The sequence below is a fragment of the Pseudorca crassidens genome, chromosome 9, assembly GCF_039906515.1.
Source record: "Pseudorca crassidens isolate mPseCra1 chromosome 9, mPseCra1.hap1, whole genome shotgun sequence".
NCBI classification, from domain to species: domain Eukaryota; kingdom Metazoa; phylum Chordata; class Mammalia; order Artiodactyla; family Delphinidae; genus Pseudorca; species Pseudorca crassidens.
In genome coordinates, this window is record NC_090304.1 from 49,756,979 (window position 1) to 49,775,168 (window position 18,190).

The 18,190-nt window shown below is 37.0% G+C and overlaps 1 protein-coding gene across 7 annotated transcripts in view; it reads left to right on the plus strand.

Moving 5' to 3' along the window:
- Positions 1–18,190, plus strand: part of NUP98 (nucleoporin 98 and 96 precursor) — a 103,665-nt gene that overhangs the window by 22,848 nt on the left and 62,627 nt on the right. For 3 of the 7 annotated variants that reach the window (XM_067750153.1, XM_067750154.1, XM_067750156.1), the window contains 5 exons: positions 526–689; positions 3,597–3,734; positions 5,919–6,057; positions 11,968–12,060; positions 16,653–16,793. In XM_067750153.1, coding sequence (XP_067606254.1) covers positions 526–689; positions 3,597–3,734; positions 5,919–6,057; positions 11,968–12,060; positions 16,653–16,793 — 675 coding nt within the window. The remainder of the gene's footprint in view (positions 1–525; positions 690–3,596; positions 3,735–5,918; positions 6,058–11,967; positions 12,061–16,652; positions 16,794–18,190) is intronic. The other 4 variants (XM_067750155.1, XM_067750159.1, XM_067750157.1 and 1 more) reach the window with 3 other exon arrangements.

Sequence of the window (18,190 nt, forward strand, 5' to 3'; positions counted from 1 at the left end):
ACATTTTTGAGGGTAGCCTTCTATAGAGTTACATACACAAATACACAAATGAATACACGTTTAGATGGCATTTACATTCTTTTCAGTTTTGGTATTCTGTGATTTAGTTTAGCCATTATTAAGTATTGTTATTGTGTCACACCTATGCTGGATATATTGCTATAAAGAGAAAGCCCCTGTTCTGAAGAAAAACTTAGTCTAACGAGGTTAAAAATACACACATAGACTTTAAGTGTAGTGTGTTACCTTGTAAAATAGACGAAAAGCTGTGGGGTCACAAAGGAAGATTACTTAGCCCAGCCTGGGTTCTTGGGGTCAGAGTGTTTTTATAGAAAGTCGAGTCTGAACCAAATCTGGAGTTACGTGAAGAAAGGTGGAAAATGAAGTGGTTATCCAGTTTGAGTAATGAATGAATGTAGGGTAATTTAGATATATAATCAATAACATAGACTATTGAAGTAACTAGATAATGTGAGGTTTGGCATTTCCCCCCACCGTTTATTTTTCCTTTTCTTTTCCTGAAAGGTACGACTGGATTTGGAACAAATCCAGGTGGTCTTTTTGGCCAACAGAATCAGCAGGCTACCAGCCTCTTCAGCAAACCATTTGCCCAGGCCATAACCACCCAGACCACTGGCTTTTCCTTTGGTAATACCAACACACTAGGACAGCCAAGCACCAACACCATGGTAAGGAAACAGGTCTTATTTGTAGAGCTAAGTAATGAGGCTTCTAATCATGTCAAATTAACAAGTTCTATCTCTACTGCAGTTCTTAAGGGTTGACGATACGTATGTGTAGTAAAGGGAAGAGAGCAAAAATCTTTGAATAATTAAGACATAGATTCTAGTCCAGGCTCTACTCCGTATTTAATGAGGGGCTATTGAACAAGTCACTTATCCTTTCTGGGCATATTTTCTCATCACTAATCGCTGCTTAGTGTGCTAGAATTGGCCGTCCTGAAGCTATACCTTAGGACATTGACTCCAGGCATTCTGTAGAGTATAGGAGAAAATATTTATAAACTACTGGCTCTGTTTCAGAAGGTTCTTTCAGCTCATTCCCTTAAGTGGAATCAGGCAAAGAAGTTTAGTTCATTAAAATAAATAAGAGAGAACTAAAACTTAGAGCCATGTTGGATAATTGCTACTTCTGTCCAGATAGTAGAAGAGAAAGTCCTTATAGTCATGAGCAGTTTATTTCTAGGGACTCTTTTAGGGAAGTATAAAATTAAAGGTAAATTTGAGGTATGATTTATTGATTAGAATCCTTGGGATATACCTGGTTTTAAAATTAGAGATACTTTGCCTGATTAAAAAATAAAAAATACAGGTAGACCCAAAAATCTTCAAAATACCGGCAAATTGAATTCAACAACATATAAAAAGGATTATACACTGTGACCAAGTGGGATTTATCCTAGGAAGGTTGGTTCAACGTATTTTCATATTAATGTAATAAACCATAAAGTAGAATAAAGTACAAAAGCCATATTGTCACCTCAGTAGGTAGAGAAAAGACATTTGACAACCTTTCATAATAAAAACACTCAAAAAGGAATAGAAGGGAGCTCAGAATAGCCAGAACAGTCTTGAAAGAAAAGAAAGCTGGAGTGATGAAGTGATGAAGACAGTGTAATACTGGCATAAGGCTAGACATATAAAATCAGGGGACTAGAATTGAGAGTCCAGAAACAAGTCCTCATGGTTAATTGATTTTCAACAAGAGTACTAAAACAGTTCACTACGGAGAGAATCTTTCAACAAAGAGTGCTGGGATAATGGTTTTCCACGTGCAAAAGCACGAGGTTGGACCTTTTCTTTATACAATTGTGGTAACTATAAAAGCTTAAAATGGATCAAATGTAAGAGCTAAAACTATAAAACTCATAGAAGAAAAGGAGTTAGGCAATGATCTGTTAGATAGTACACCAAAAGCAAAAGCAGCAAAAGGGAAAAATAGATTGGGCTTCTTCAAAGTTAAAAACTGGTGGGTCAAAGGGGATACCATCAAGAAAGCAAAAAGAATACCTGCAAATTGGAGAAAATATTTTCAAGTCATATATCTCACAAAGGACTTGTGTCCAAACAATTAAGAACTCTTATAATTGAATAATAAGACAGACCATTAAAAAATGGGCCGAATACTTGAATAGACATTTTTCCAAAGAAGATAAATGACTAATAAGCACATGAAAAGGTACTCAATGTCAGTAGGCATCAGGGAAACTGCACTTCAAAACCACAGTGAGATATCACTTCATATCCACACTAGGAAGGCTATAAACAAAAAGAGAGACAATGATAATGAATGTTTTCAAGAATTTGGAGAAATTGGAACCCTCATGCATTGCTGTTTGGAATATAAAATAGTGCAGCCACTTTGGAAAAATTTGGCAATGCCTCAAAATGCTAAATGTAGAGTTAACATATGACCCAGCAGTTGCACACCTTGGTATTTCCCCCAAGAGAAATGAAAACACAAGAACTTGTATACAACTGATCATAATAACTAAAAGGTGGAAACAACCCAAATGTCCATCAGTGATGAAGGGATAAATGAATGCGGTATATCCATACAGTGGACTATTATTCAGCCATTAAAATGGAATGAAGTACTGATACATGCTACAACATGGAGAGACCTTTTAAACATGCTAAGTGAAAGAAGCCATTCACAAAAGACCACGTTTTGTATGATTCCACTCATATGAAATGTTCAGAATGACAAATCTATGGGAACAGAAAGTAGATTAGTGGTTGGTTGCCTAGGAATGGGGAGTGACTGCTAATGGGTCCAGGGTTTCTTTTTAGAGTGATCAAAATTTTCTGAATTTAGAGTGGGGATGGTTGCATAGCACTGAACATAGAAAAAACCCACTGAATAGTCCACTTTAAATAGGTAAACTTTATGGTATGTGAATTATATCTCAATAAAGCTGTTTAAAACACTACGTTGAATTCTCAATTCAGCTATAGCCCACTAATTAAATATTTTTCTTTTGTTGACTAATGCATAAAAAAATCTTTAAACATTGGATGATACAAACTTTGCTTATTTGAAATTGTGTAGTTTATCATAACAAATGAAGACTTAACATTACACTACTGCCTTTGTTCAGATTAATTTTATTATTTTCAGCTGATTATTTTCAGTTATTTGATTCAAAGTCCATTCCCCAGCTCAGTATTAATACGTTCTTTTGGCATAACTCTGAAAATGAAGCACCCTGTCATGGCATTTTGTTTTCAGTGTGGCAACCCTGTTATCTCTTAGAGCACAAGAGTTAGTATAAGGTTTTTATAGCTGTCCAGGACTGTGTTGCTCATCAGGCTTAGATACAGATACGAATTTCTGGTCCTTCCACTTAGGGGCTGTGACATCTTGGGCAAGTTTTTAACTGCTCTGAGCCTTATTTTCTTTTGGAAAACGGCCCTGCGTTTCAGGGTTGTTGTGAAGAAAAGAAATGTTCTATATATTTAGCATAATGTCTGTCACATAAACTTAAAAAAATGGCAACTATTATTAATAATCTAAGACTTTTAAAGACAACTGACTATTGTAGGTTTTCTTGTAATCTAGACTACCTTTTACAGGGTTTATTTGGAGTAACCCAAGCCTCACAGCCGGGAGGTCTTTTTGGGACAGCTACAAACACCAGCACTGGGACAGCATTTGGAACGGGAACAGGTCTCTTTGGGCAGACCAGTACTGGATTTGGTGCTGTTGGTTCGGTAGGTTTTTGCAGTTGACTGTAACTTGAAGATGTGTATAAATCTGTTAAAGGAATTTCTAAGAAAAATCTGTCTTTTGGGAATTCCCTGGTGGTCCAGTGGTTAATACTCAGTGCTTTCACTGCCATGGGCCTGGGTTCAAGCCCTGATCAAGGAACTAAGATCCTACAAGCCACGGAACACAGCCAAAAAAATAAATAAATAAATTTTAAAAAAAGAAAAATAGGGATTCCCTGGTGGCGCAGTGGTTGAGAGTCCGCCTGCAGATGCAGGGGACGTGGGTTCGTGCCCCAGTCCGGGAGGATCCCACATGCGGCGGAGCGGCTGGGCCCGTGAGCCATGGCCGCTGAGCCTGCGCGTCCGGAGCCTGTGCTCCGCAACGGGAGAGGCCACAACAGTGAGAGGCCCGCATACTGCAAAAAAAAAAAAAAACAACAGAATAAGAAAAAAGAATGCTGAATTTAAAAAAGAAGAAAGAAAAGTCTGTCTTCAAGTATTCTTTTGGGTTATAGTGTATGATTTGATACTGATAGTAACTGAAAGCTATTTGGTAACTTAAAAATAGGCAACTTATAATAGGTTTATTTTCAAAAAGTAAGTTCTTTTTAAAACTTGTTTGTTTCAATACTTATGTGGAGTTTACTTCTTTTAGTAAAATTTCACTCCCGTTGGTTAAATTGTTGAGTTTAAGTTGAGGTGCTTTTGCTCTTAAAATCAGGTGTTTTTTTTTTCTTTTTTAAATAAATAAATATTTATTTATTTATTTATTTATTTTATGGCTGTGTTGGGCTTTCGCCACTGCACGCGGGCTTTCTCTATTTGCGAGGAGAGGGGGCTACTCTTCGTTGTGGTGCACAGGCTTCTCATTGTGGTGGCTTCTCGTTGCGGAGCACGGGCTCTAGGCATGCGGGCGTCAGTAGTTGTGGCACGCAGACTTCAGTAGTTGTGGCTCGTGGGCTCTAGAGCGCAGGCTCAGTAGTTGTGGCGCACGGGCTTCGTTGCTTCGCAGCATGTAGGATCTTCCTGACCCAGGGCTCAAACCCAGGTTCCCTGCACTGGCAGTCAGATTCTTAACCACTGTGCCACCAGGGAAGCCCCAAATCAGGTAATTTTAAATTCCTATTTCTAACTTCTATTTTGGGTGATAAGTTAGTATCGTATTTGTTAATTAAGTATTTTTGGTGGTGATCAAGTTGTTAAAATTGTTGGTATTCTGAAGGTCTTCATGCCACTGGAGGCTTAACTGAATTTTTTTCCTTGTTAAGTCATTTAAGTAAAAAATTACTATATAGGAATACACTTGACCTAAAAAACAATAGTAAATACCACTTAGAGAAACTATATGTCTGTATTATGTACGCATTATAACAAGCTTTGAACTTCAGTTTAAAAAAAAAAAAGGAAAAGTTCCCAAATCATGTGGTTGTTTTCATGGAGATTGAAATCTATTATTTCTTATTTGAGGTGAGAAATTGAGAAAATTATCTAATGCTTCAGAAAGTTATTTTTTAACAACTTTATTGGGATATAATCCATTTGCCATGCAATTCACCCTTTTAAAGTTTAAAATTCAGCTGTTTTTAGCATATTCACAGATTGTGCAGCTATCACCATAGTCAATTTTAGAACATATTTGTCACCCTAAAAAGAAACGTCATCCCCATTAATAGTCACTTCTCATTTCCCCCAAGTCACTTCAGGCCTGCTGTCTATGGATTTACCTATTCTGGACATTCCATATAAATGGAGTCACATCTTTTGTGACTTGTTTTACTTAGCATAATGTTTTGAAGTTTCATCCATGTTGTAGCATGTTTAAACTTTTTACTGTAACTCTTTCTACTGGCACGTTAAATACATGATAACGTTTCTGTTACCAGGTAAAAAATATTTGATTGACTTGTTGTTGTTGTTGTTGTTTTCTTTGTCTCACTGAAATATTATGTTTGATGAAGTGTTACCATTAACTTCTCAAGCCAGGAGCATTCTGTCTTGTTAATCTTGCTCAGATTAGTATGTTTTTCTGATAGTTATTCATCCTTCTTTATACCTTTTTTATAAAAATTATGATATCTTCTCTCCCTTACCACACACCCAATCCAGTGTACCTAAGGTAACCTCTGTTTCCTGTTTGGAGTGTATCTTTATACTACTTAATATTTTCCTGTGTTGTGTTCTTTTTAGACCCTGTTTGGCAATAACAAGCTTACTACATTTGGAACCAGCACAACCAGTGCTCCTTCGTTTGGTACAACCAGTGGCGGGCTCTTTGGTAACAAACCAACCCTGACTTTAGGAACCAATACAAACACTTCCAATTTTGGTACATATAAAAAGCAGGTTTGACTCTCTTAAAGTTATACTGACTATACCACACATTCTCCTGATTCATATTATTGGGAATATTTTAAAATTCTCAGGTAAGCTGTGGCTTGATAAGAGGTTCCAGAGGGAAAGGTTTAAAATCAAGCACTTGGGTTGAGATGCCTGGAAGAGATGTATGTAAATTGCCTTAACTAATTTATATTCTCTTGACTCCCTGCTTTGGATAAAATGGGGCATTCAGCATATGCAGTAGCAGTACTGTGCAGAATGTTGGTTCTCTAATGGAGGTAGATTTTTTTCAAAATAAGGAATCATTTTCTTTGGATTACCTCACCAATAATTGAGAAACAATAAGTGAAACACATTTGCTTGAGATAACACATTCTGTTAGGCCAGGTTTCAAGCAGGGAAGTAGTAAACAGATGAGATTAGATGATTCTTTTTTTTAACTTTCTGTTGTTGTTTTGTGTTTTGTTGTTTTTTTGAGATTTAATGATTCTCATTGGAAGTTGAAGCCTCTCTGATTTGGGGGACTGTTCATTAGTTTTCCTATAGCTGTGTGTATTTTTGAATACATGTTCATTGGAAGAAATTTGGAAAATATATGTAAGATTGAATAACAGAAAAACAAACCTTATACTACTTTCCAGAGATATGCTGGAAAATTTTAAATTCATTTAATAGAAACATTATTTCTATTATTTTAACTGTCTTTTATAACTACCTAATTAAGTTTTCAAACAAATTCAATGTATTTTGAGATAAATCATATATGAAAAGTTCATTTCATTACCAAGGGGAATAGTGGTTGAAATATTTGTTTTAAGGATTTCATGTGCCAGATGCAACATTAGGTTCTGGATATCTAGTGGGTGATGAGTACAAACATATGGCCATTTGCCGTAAGTCAGCAGTTACAGTTTTTCAGTGAGTTTTTTTTTTAATAAATTTATTTAATTAATTTTTGGCTGAGTTGGGTCTTTGTTGCTGCGCACGGGCTTTCTCTAGTTGTGGAAGCGGGGGCTACTCTTCCTTGCGGTGCGTGGGCTTCTCGTTGTGGTGGCTTCTCATGTTGTGGAGCGTGGTCTCTAGGCGTGCGGGCTTCAGTAGTTGAGGCTCACGGGCTCTAGAGCACAGGCTCAGTAGTTGTGGCGCACGGGCTTAGTTGCTCCGTGGCATGTGGGATCTTCCTGGACCAGGGCTCGAACCCGTGTCCCCTGCATTGGCAGGCGGATTCTTAACTGCTGTGCCACCAGTGAAGCCCTTCAGTGAGTTTTTTTAATGATCGTGTACTGGAGAAAGAGGCTACATTAAGCATCCATTGGAAGGTTATATGTGTTCATGGAAATATGAACTATGTGAAGGAGATAGATAGGTCCTTGTCAGGTGCCAATTCCTAAATTAATGTTTTGATTTGAGTTTTATAACCCCTTTTGTTGGGTTCATTCATTCCTAGTAATGATTATCATTCTACCTGTAATTCTTTTTGGCTGTGCTCGATGAAAGAATGGTTTTGAGGCAGTAGACTTGGTTAGCATGGATATCAAATTTTGTGTATTTGTTTCTTATCTATGAAGTAAGATGGGAAAGATACTTAAGGGTTAAATCAGTGTTTTTCAGCCTTTTTTTTTTTTTTTTTTAGATCACTGTCACTCCCTCTTCCCCAGAGAGACTTTGTAGACCTTTTTCCTCTTAAAAATTATCTTCTGGGCTTCCCTGGTGGCGCAGTGGTTGAGAGCAGCCTGCCGATGCAGGGGACACAGGTTTGTGCCCCGGTCCAGGAAGATCCCACATGCCGCGGAGCGGCTGGGCCCGTGAGCCGTGGCCGCTGAGCCTGTGCATCCAGAGCCTGTGCTCCACGATGGGAGGGGCCACAACAGTGGGAGGCCTGCATACCGCAAAAAAAAAAAAAAAAGGAAAAAAAAGAAAATGCATGTTTTTTGATAGCATACTTCACGTTCAGAATTAAATATATTTTCTATCTGACAAGGTGCTTATGTAGGCTATTGATTTGAAAATGAAAACTCTCATCTTTATTTGATATGCCTCACTACTTATGTGCTGAATTTGAATTGTCCTTTTTTTTTTTTTAAATCCTTAATGTTGACCTAGTACCTGGCATAGACTAGGTGCTCACTAAAAGTTTATTAATGAATAAGTGGGGCCCTGAGAGGAAAGATTCCCTATACAAGTAGGGGTTGCAGGGTGGCAAGTTTTGTTTTACTCTTGGGTGAACTTGTCATTCCATTACCACCCCAGAGGGATCCAGATCTAACTAAGACTTTCTTTGATGTTCCTGTTGTCTTGGGAAGCTATCAACTTTGGTGTTGTGGGCAGAGATGATCTTCTGATTTGGTAATAAGTCATATAACAAATCTGGAAATGGAATAAGGTTACACAAAGATTTGTAGTATCATATCATTGTTGGTTGCACGTTACCCAGTATGGGATTGTGTTTCATTATGATGGTGATTAATCCACAGAGTGAAAAGGTTCATCTACAATTGATGTTGCCACATCCTTAAGTCATTCTTTAGAGTCATCAGTTCATTTTCTTAGTAATTAACCTAACAGGGACTAGTTTAAGGTTAAGTGAATGAATAGAATTGTTTCAGGAGAGAAATTACAAGCAGGATGTCAGCACTTGTGAGCAACAGTTTAAAGAGGTTGAAGATCTTTTGGGTATTGATAAGATGGTACTTGGTAATAAATTATTGGTTCCTCATGCTACATGGTTAAGGGGACAGTTTAGCTCTTTGTGTACATAGACATCTGATATTTTAAGCGTTTTTTTTTAATTGAGATATAATTGACATGTAACATTATATTTCAGATGTATTGGGTGGGCCAAAAAGTTCGTTTTTCGTAAGATGGCTCTAATAGCACTTAGTTGTCTAACTTCATTTGAAACAATTTTGTTAGATTGTATGTGACAGCATGCATTTGAAAAAAGACATCAAAATTGGTGAATTTTTGTGTAACCATTTTAATATTGAAGATGGAAGAGAACAACATTTTCGGCATATTATGCTTTATTATTTCAAGAAAGGTAAAAACGCAACTGAAACGCACAAAAAGATTTGTGCAGCATATGGAGAAGGTGCTGTGACTGAAAAATGTGTCAAAAGTGGTTCGTAAAGTTTCATGCTGGAGATTTCTCACTGGACAATGCTCCACGGTTGGGTAGACCAGTTGAAGTTGATAGCAATCAAATTGGAACAATAATTGAGAACAATAAACGTTAAACCACGCGGGAGACAGCCGACATACTCAAAATACCAAAATCGAGCTTTGAAAATCACTTGCACCAGCTTGGTTATGTTCATTGCTTTGATGTGTGAGTTCCACATAAGTTAAACGAAAGAAACCTTCTTGACCGTATTTCCACATGCGATTCTCTACTGAAATGTAATGAAAACATTGCGTTTTTAAAACAAATTGTGATGGGCGATGAAAAGTGGATACTGTACAACAATGTGGAACGGAAGAGATCGTGGGGCAAGCGAAATGAACCACCACCAACCACACCAAAGGCCGGTCTTCATCCAGAGAAGGTGATGTTGTATATATGGTGGGATTGGAAGGGAATCCTCTATTATGAGCTCCTTCCGGAAAACCAAACAATTAATTCCAATAAGCACTGCTCCCAGTTAGACCAACTGAAAGCGGCACTTGATGAAAAGCGTCCAGAATTAGTCTACAGAAAATGCATCATCTTCCATCAGGATAACGCAAGACCACTTGTTTCTTTGATGACCAAGGAAAAACTGTTAAAGCTTGGCTGGGAAGTTCTGATTCATCCGCCATATTCACCAGACATTGTACCTTCAGATTTCCATTTATTTCGGTCTTTACAAAATTCTATTAATGGAAAAAAATTTCAATTCCCTGGAAGACTGTAAAAGGCACCTGGAACAGTTATTTGCTCAAAAAGATAAAAAGTTTTGGGAAGATAGAATTATGAAGTGGGCTGAAAAATGTCAGAAGGTAGTGGAACAAAAGGGTGAATATGTTGTTCAGTAAAGTTCTTGGTGAAAATGAAAAATGTATCTTTTATTTTTACTTTAAAAACTGAAGGCACTTTTTGGCCCACCCAATACAATGTAATGGTCCAATATTTGTATAATTGTGAGATGATTACCACAATAAGTCTAAGTAACGTCTGTCATCATATATAGATAGAAAGTTTTTTTTCTCGCTTACCCCTATGTTTCCTTCTAGGAGTTTTATGATTTTAGATCTTATATTCAAGTCTGTAATCCATTTTGTTTATGTTGTACGATAATGGTCCAGTTTTATTCTTTTACATGTGGTTGTCCAGTTTTCCCAACACCATTTATTGAAGACTGTCCTTTCTCCATTGTATATTCTTGGCTCCTTTGTCATAAATTATTGACTGTTAATTAATTAATTGTTCTTAATTTTACTTTAAAGTTGTTTTGAAATAACAGAGTTGATAAACTTTTGTCAGTAAGAATCTGTGGAAATGTGTGGTATAAACAGTGTAAGTTGGGACTTACTTCCCTCCTGTGGGTTTGAGGTAGTTCACTAGTATCTTGTTTTCTGCTGTTTATGGGGTTGGAAGATCCTTTTTGGTTAAATTTTAACTCAGAAAGACAACATCTCCAAGTACATTTTCTGGGTTTTTTGGTTTTTTTTCTTTAAAGAAAATTGATTGTGCTTGAGTGGGCAGTACTCCATTTTTGTGGCCATAGCTGTTAGAAAAATTGAAGAAAAGACTTAATGCATGAATTAAATGTATTGAAAGTAAGTCAGGTTACTTGCTTAGATTTTTAAATGACATTAGAAATATGTTTTCAAACTGTATAATTCTTTAACTTTTGTTCTTTACATTTTTCATTCATATATAAATTCAAATATTGGCCTGACAAAGTATAATCTTAGTTGGTGACACTGACATATATTCCAAGACACTTTCTTTATTCTGTTATGTTGAACTTGTTCACCTCCATGATACCTTTTTAAAAGACTTCAGGTGTACCACAAACAGGATTTGCTGGCCAGTGATTGGGGTTTTTTTCCTCTTATCAAAAGAGATTAATGATATGTTCATTATCATTTGTTGATATTTAGCTCCAAAAGGAGTACAGAAACTGTGCACACATCTGAACAAAAGAGAAATAATAGCAGTAATGTGATGTGTAGGTGTCTTTGTGGGGAGACTTGTGGATTTTAGAGGGGAATCACAGGATTTTCTCTAAATGTTGGGTCATAGTGAAAGAGGATGGTTTGTTCAACTCTCCATCATCTCCGATAATGAAACAATTCAATTCAAGAAAGGTTATTCATAGATTATCTTCTCTTTTTAACGTCAGCTAGCTGAGTCCTCGAATGCTCCTATGAGCTGTTTGAGTCTGACTCCATTAACGCTCCTCATGTGTGATCAGCCACACATTACTATTCATACAAGGTCCATCTGTTCAAAACAAAAGCTGCTGTAGAGATTTTTATAGGTAATCTTCTCTTAGCAAGAACCTTTAGGTTCAGTGAAGTGTCTTTGTTGACTGTCTTATTTTTTAGTGAAAGTTTGGGGGGATTAATTTTTCTTCTACTAATTAAACGTGAAACATAGAATGGAGGCTTTGAGTATTACGAAGGGAATGTTCCCCAAGCTCAAGCACAATCACTTTGCTTTAATATTGGGTATTATCCTATATTGAATTGATACTTCAAGTCTAAAATATAATTAAGTAAATAGGAAGACTGTGGGATCTGTTTATACTTACTTAAACTTAAACATTAAATTAGCCTACCATTTAGGATTTCTAAATATCAAAAAATGAAGGGATGCAAAACTTAGGGTCAGACTGCTTTGTTTGAAATTCCCTTGTACAGGACATTGAGAGTTGTGTTAATGTACAGTCCACTCATTCTTTTGTCCTTCTAGGGTTTGGCACAAATACCAGTGGGAATAGTATTTTTGGAAGTAAACCAGGACCTGGAACTCTGGGAGCCGGGCTTGGTGCAGGATTTGGAACAGGTAAGGAACTGTACCATAAGATTTAGGAAGTGATACAACTAAATCTAATTGCTGCAACTTAAGACCTTTGTTTGATCATATACATGGAAATAAGAGGCCTAGATTTTCATTTTCACAAATGGATTTAGAAAACATTCCCATATGCTTTACCAGATTTTAAAATGCTGGCACATTTATCTTAGAGGCTGTCTGTTCCTTTTGTACAAAATGTTTGTCCTCTGATAGTCCTGGTGTGCCTGGGATTTTCAGTACTTAATGTGTTATGTCAGAAGATACACATATTTTGAATTTTGGTCAGTCTTGCCAATTTTTAATTTGCCTTCCAAAAAGAATGCCAGTTTGCATTTTTGCTCATATTTTATAAAAGTGCCCATTTTTTCATACCCTTTCCATATTGTTGGGCTTCTTCATCTTTGTGTGCCTGATAGTGGAAGTTGGTATGTTCTGATTTACACTTCACTGATTACCGGTGAAGGATACCCTTGTGTATGTTTACTGGACATTTGAATCTTTCAGTTCTCTATTCATAATCATTGTTGATCATTGTTTCTTTATTTTTGATAACGTTTTATATATTGTGGATATTAACTCTTTTGGGTCGTATGGTAAACTTCTTGAGCCTTTGAGCTTACTCAAATTCTACTACATATATTTTGCAAGAAATAAAAACTAAAAAGCTGTAGTTTTTTGTACAATGTGATCCTTAAACTTAAGCAGAATATAACATCTGACATCATGTTCTCTTCTAATCCCAGAAGGAAAATTAACTTTGGTGTGGTCTTTTTCAAGGTAGTTTGATGCTAGACAGCTTATGAACCATAAACCTAAGCTGGGATAAGATGCTGCTCTAATGTCTGTTACCAGATATTTCCACTCAGTCTTTGTTTATCATTTAATTTTGTTTGTGATATCTTAATGTACAAGTTTTATTTTTATGTGGTCAAAGTTGTCATTCTCTCCTCTTTGGCTTCTGGGTCTTGCAGATTATGATTAGCAGTGCTTTATTTCTGTAGTCTAAGATTATAAAGTCGCCTATAACTTTTTTCCTGATGCTGTTGTCTTCTGTTCTACAATAATGTAATACCTCAACCTCTTTATTTATTTGAATATATTCGGTTTTCCTTGAACAGTTGTACCTCACAGACGATGAATCTCATTTTCACTGCTGTTATATAATCCTAATTCATGCTTTTCCCATATAAACTAAAAGCCAAATAAAATTAATAAAGAATTTTACACCCCCACCTTAGCAGCAATAGATCATGTAGGGAAACGAGAATTGTGAATCACTGAGTACACACTATTGAAATTCTTTGGTGGTCACGTCTGCTAGAGCAGACTTTTGGCTCTGAGAGGAATGTGTCTGGAGACTATCAGATATAAATACCCACATTAATGAATTCTGCATTTCATGGTATCACAATTAGGATAACATTGTAGCTTTGGACTGTGTTTTAGGGGGTCATTAGCTAAGTGGGTATTCCTATGTAGATAGCTTCTTGTTTTGAATGATAGAGATTCAAACTCATGCCTCAACAGAAGTACATTTTCATGTAACATAGGCCTTTGGGTACTTCATGAGTAGTCGACTGTAGAAACCTTAAGTGTACAAATACATAAATTTTTTGTACACCTAGATTTAAGTGACCAATCTTAGTGTAAAATGTTTTATATTATCCTTTGGTGTATCATTAAATCATGGGTGCATCAGTTTCTTGTTTCACACAGGTATTAACTGTCATTAGCACTATCAATAGTATGCCATTTTCTTGGTAGTTACTTAGTAACAATACTGAGAAGTTTTAGTTCTTAAAATTTTCTATGAAGCCATAAGTTTAAGGGTACATCTAGTAAAGTTTGTTACACTAAGATATACACAGAAAAATCTACCCAAAGCTAATAGGTACCATAGATAAAATTAAATTCTAACATTTATTAGAAAATCTCAATAAAGTATAACCATTTTTATTTATTCTTTGAGCATCCTTAGAGTTTTTAGGACCACTGTTACCATGGTGCCACCAGTATATCTTCCTTATGACTCCTACAACTACCTGTAAATATAACACAATTCATAAATTGACATTATTATACATCAGAATGTCCCTCAACTTGTGTAAGTCCTTTCACTAAGTATAAAAAGCCATTTGTACATAATATAAGACTGATCTGGATAAAATACATGTTTTTGTTATTTTGTAGGTTATTGAAATATAGTGATTTTTAGACTGTTTCATGATTCTTCCTTCAGGGCTAATGCAAATACACACCCATCCAGAACAGAAATTTTTATCCATTTTATATATTCAGGTTTCATCTAAGCCTTTTGTTTAGGGTTGGTAAGGAGGTTTTGTTCTCTGGGAGAAAAAAGAAGAATCCTGAAATTTTTACTGTAAACCATGTTCTTTAAGGGAGTAATATAGGGACTTCCCTGGGGGTGCAGTGCTTAAGAATCCGCCTGCCAACGCAGGGGACATGGGTTCGAGCCCTGGTCTGGGAAGATCCCACATGCCGCGGAGCAGCTAAGCCTGTGCGCCACAACTATGGAGCCTGCGCTATAGAGCCCACGTGCCACAAGTACTGAAGCCCGCGTGCCTAGAGCCTGTGCTCCACGACAAGAGGAGCGACTGTAATGAGAAGCCCACGCACCGCAACGAAGAGTAGCCCCCACTTGCCACAACTAGAGAAAGCCCACGCGCAGCAATGAAGACCCATGCAGCCAAAAATAAATAAATTTTTTCAAAAAGGAAGTAATATGGGCTTCCCTGGTGGCGCAGTGGTTGAGAGTCCGCCTGCCGATGCAGGGGACGCGGGTTCGTGCCCGGGTCCGGGAGGATCCCCCATGCCGCGGAGCGGCTGGGCCCGTGAGCCATGGCCACTGAGCCTGTGCGTCCGGAGCCTGTGCTCCGCAACGGGAGAGGCCACAACAATGAGAGGCCCACGTACCGCAAAAAAAAAAAAAAAAAAAGGGAGTAATATAATTTTAGTTTTTCTTGGAATTTTCACCAGTTTCTAATGGGTTGGAACTTTAAAAGGAGTCTTATTCCCTGTTTCAAAGCTGGGTTTTTTAAGGTGAAATAATCCCATTGCTATATTGTTATCTTATTATTATTAGTGAGAGTTGGACAGTTAAGGAATGCTTTGTTCATTTAGGAGTCATCCTCATTAATTTATATTGTAATGCATTCTCTGAGTGTAAACTTCCTATCCTTTTTTTGGGGTTGCAATCTCAAGACAGTTTCCATTCGATATTTTTGACCTCCAAGTATTATATTATATGTTTGAAGTGATTTTCCTGGTAAACCATATCTCTGTCAAGAAACATTTGTATGTTAAAAAGAACTTCAGGGCTTCCCTGGTGGTGCAGTGGTTGAGAGTCTGCCTGCCGATGCAAGGGACACACAGGTTCGTGCCCCGGTCCGGGAAGATCCCACATGCCACGGAACGGCTGGGTCTGTGAGCCATGGCCGCTGAGCCTGCACATCCGGAGCCTGTGCTCCGCAACGGGAGAGGCCACAGCAGTGAGAGGCCCGCATACCACAAAAAAAAAAAAAAAAAAAAGAACTTCAGATCTTCCAAATTGCCATTAACTTTTTCTTTGGGGTGGGGGAGGGATGGAAAAATGTTTTTAATTTATGCCAATAACTTATCCTAAAAAAACTAAATTCTTCCCACTTTACACTTTAAAATCATTGCCAACAGCACGGTCCATAAGCAAGATTCATTAAGCTTTAAAACATTACAGGTTTCTGCAGCGGCCTTCTCCCTGGTGAAGATAAGTTCTTATTTCATCCACAGATTTAGGCTGAAACTTGAATCTGTTTAGTAACCTCATCACAAGGCATTCAGCTTTTTATAAAACAAAAAAAAAATTGTCGGAAATAGTTTTCATGAGACGGTATACTTGAAAGTGTTACTTTTTGCTCTTCAAAGAAGATATATTGGATTTGGTTTTCTATAACCTGCATGTTAGTCAAAAAGGTGACGTTTTAATTGGTTCAGTTGAGTATTTGATTTGCAGATACTGAAATTTAAGGAGAATTGACAATTTTGAAATTCTTTAGAAATCTGTTTTACTATAGAGTAGCAATTAAGAGCCCTGGTTGTATTGTCAGATGCATCGAGGTGTGAACTCTGGTTTCACCACTTACTACGTTTGTGACATTGAGCTAATTATTAAAGCCTCCATTTTCTCTCCTGTAAAATAGGGACAATAGTTCCTGCTTCAGGCTTGTGAAGGTTAAATGAGATGATAGTAGTTAATATCTAATGAATGTTAGTATCTACCAGACCTCTACAATGCTTAATATGTGTTTATTTTAATCGTAGGATAAATATCTAAGCTATGTATTATTATCTCATGTTATAGTTGAGGAAACTGAAGCACAAAGAGGTTAAGTATTTTGCCTATGATATATACGATGTACTCAACAGTTCTTGGCATATAGTTAGCATTTACTGTATTAGATTTTTTTTTGAAATGAGTGGTTATTATGAAGTTTCCAAATGTATTACATTTTTAAGTAACTGACCTCTGGCGTAACATTCAAAGGATCTTCTGTGGCGCTTTTTCTTTCCTCTTGTCTCCATAGCTCTTGGTGCTGGACAAGCATCTTTATTTGGGAACAACCAACCTAAGATCGGAGGGCCTCTTGGTACAGGAGCCTTTGGGGCCCCTGGATTTAATACTACGACAGCCACTTTGGGCTTTGGAGCCCCCCAGGCCCCAGTAGGTAAGTGTCAGTCACTTTAGAAGCCTTTACTCAGTTTATTTCTTGCTAATACTTAACTTGCTGACTTGATTTTCCGCCCCACCCTATCCCGTCCCTACCAAAGCGGTATATTACACATAGGTCATTAAACAATCATGTAGTGCAGAAGCACTTATAATAGGTCCTGACCTTCCCCGCTTCCCCACTCCTAGGTTTACTCCCCCAAAGAAACCACTTTTGTTACAGCTTTTAATTCATCTGGCATGTAAGTAAGTTTATATCTCTGAATGATGTGCTTATATTGCTGTGTTTTGCTTAAGTCTACATATATCAATATTTAACTTGTTAATGGTAGATGAGAATTTAGCTCAGTTATCAGCTCTGTTTTTTATTCACTTCTCCCAATATATCTGTTTACTAAATTCCCTAAGGTTAGGGGTTTTTTTTTGTTGTTGTTGTAGCTGGATTTGAGACATTTTTAAAATATTACTTATTTGGTCGTGCCAGGTCTTAGTTGCATCTCATGGGCTCCTTAATTGCGGCTTGCTGGCTCCTTAGTTGTGACATGCAAACTCTTAGTTGCAGCATGCATGTGAGATCTAGTTCCCTGACCAGGGATCGAACCCAGGCCCCCTGCATTGGGAGCGCAGAGTCTTATCCACTGTGCCACCAGGGAAGTCCCCCACAAGTTTAGTTTTATCTATTAAAGTGTTTTTCATACTTCATTTGTTTGAATACCCCTTCCTAGTTTTTGCTATATCTGCCTGCCACCTTTGTTATTATTTCTTATTTAAAATTAACTTACTTTGTAACTTAAATATCTTTTTTTTAAAGAAAATTATGTTTTACCAAAAATAAAAAACTGATGTCACCTGGCAGATATAGAGTAACTGAGATGGATGGATGGATGGATGGATGGATGGATGGATGGATGGATGGATGGAAGGAAGGAGAGAAGGAAGGAGTGAGTCTCTGTACCATTAAATTCATCTCCTGTATTATCATGATCCATGTTTCACATTTTGAGAAGCCATGCAAATTTCCATGTCCTTACATACTTTGCAAATTTAAGCCATGTCCTTACATACTTTTTCTTACTCTGTCAACTAGGAGATAGTATTTCTTGAGTCCCCTTGGTCAAGTAAGGCTAACAGTCCTCTTCTTTACCCTTCTTTTTCTGTCATTTCTTTGCCCTTTTTATATTTTTGTATTGATAAAGTTGATAAAGTACTCTCTCCTAATAATTACTGTCTTTTTTTCTTTGGGGAAAGAATAAAAGTTTCAAATGAGCATAGCATTTTATTATAACTGTGAAAATATTGCTACTTAACCAAGTAATCTTTTCTCATACAGCTTTTTCTTTGTCCTGGAACTTCTGATTTTTTTCCCTTGCATTACATTACCTGCCCTTATCACCT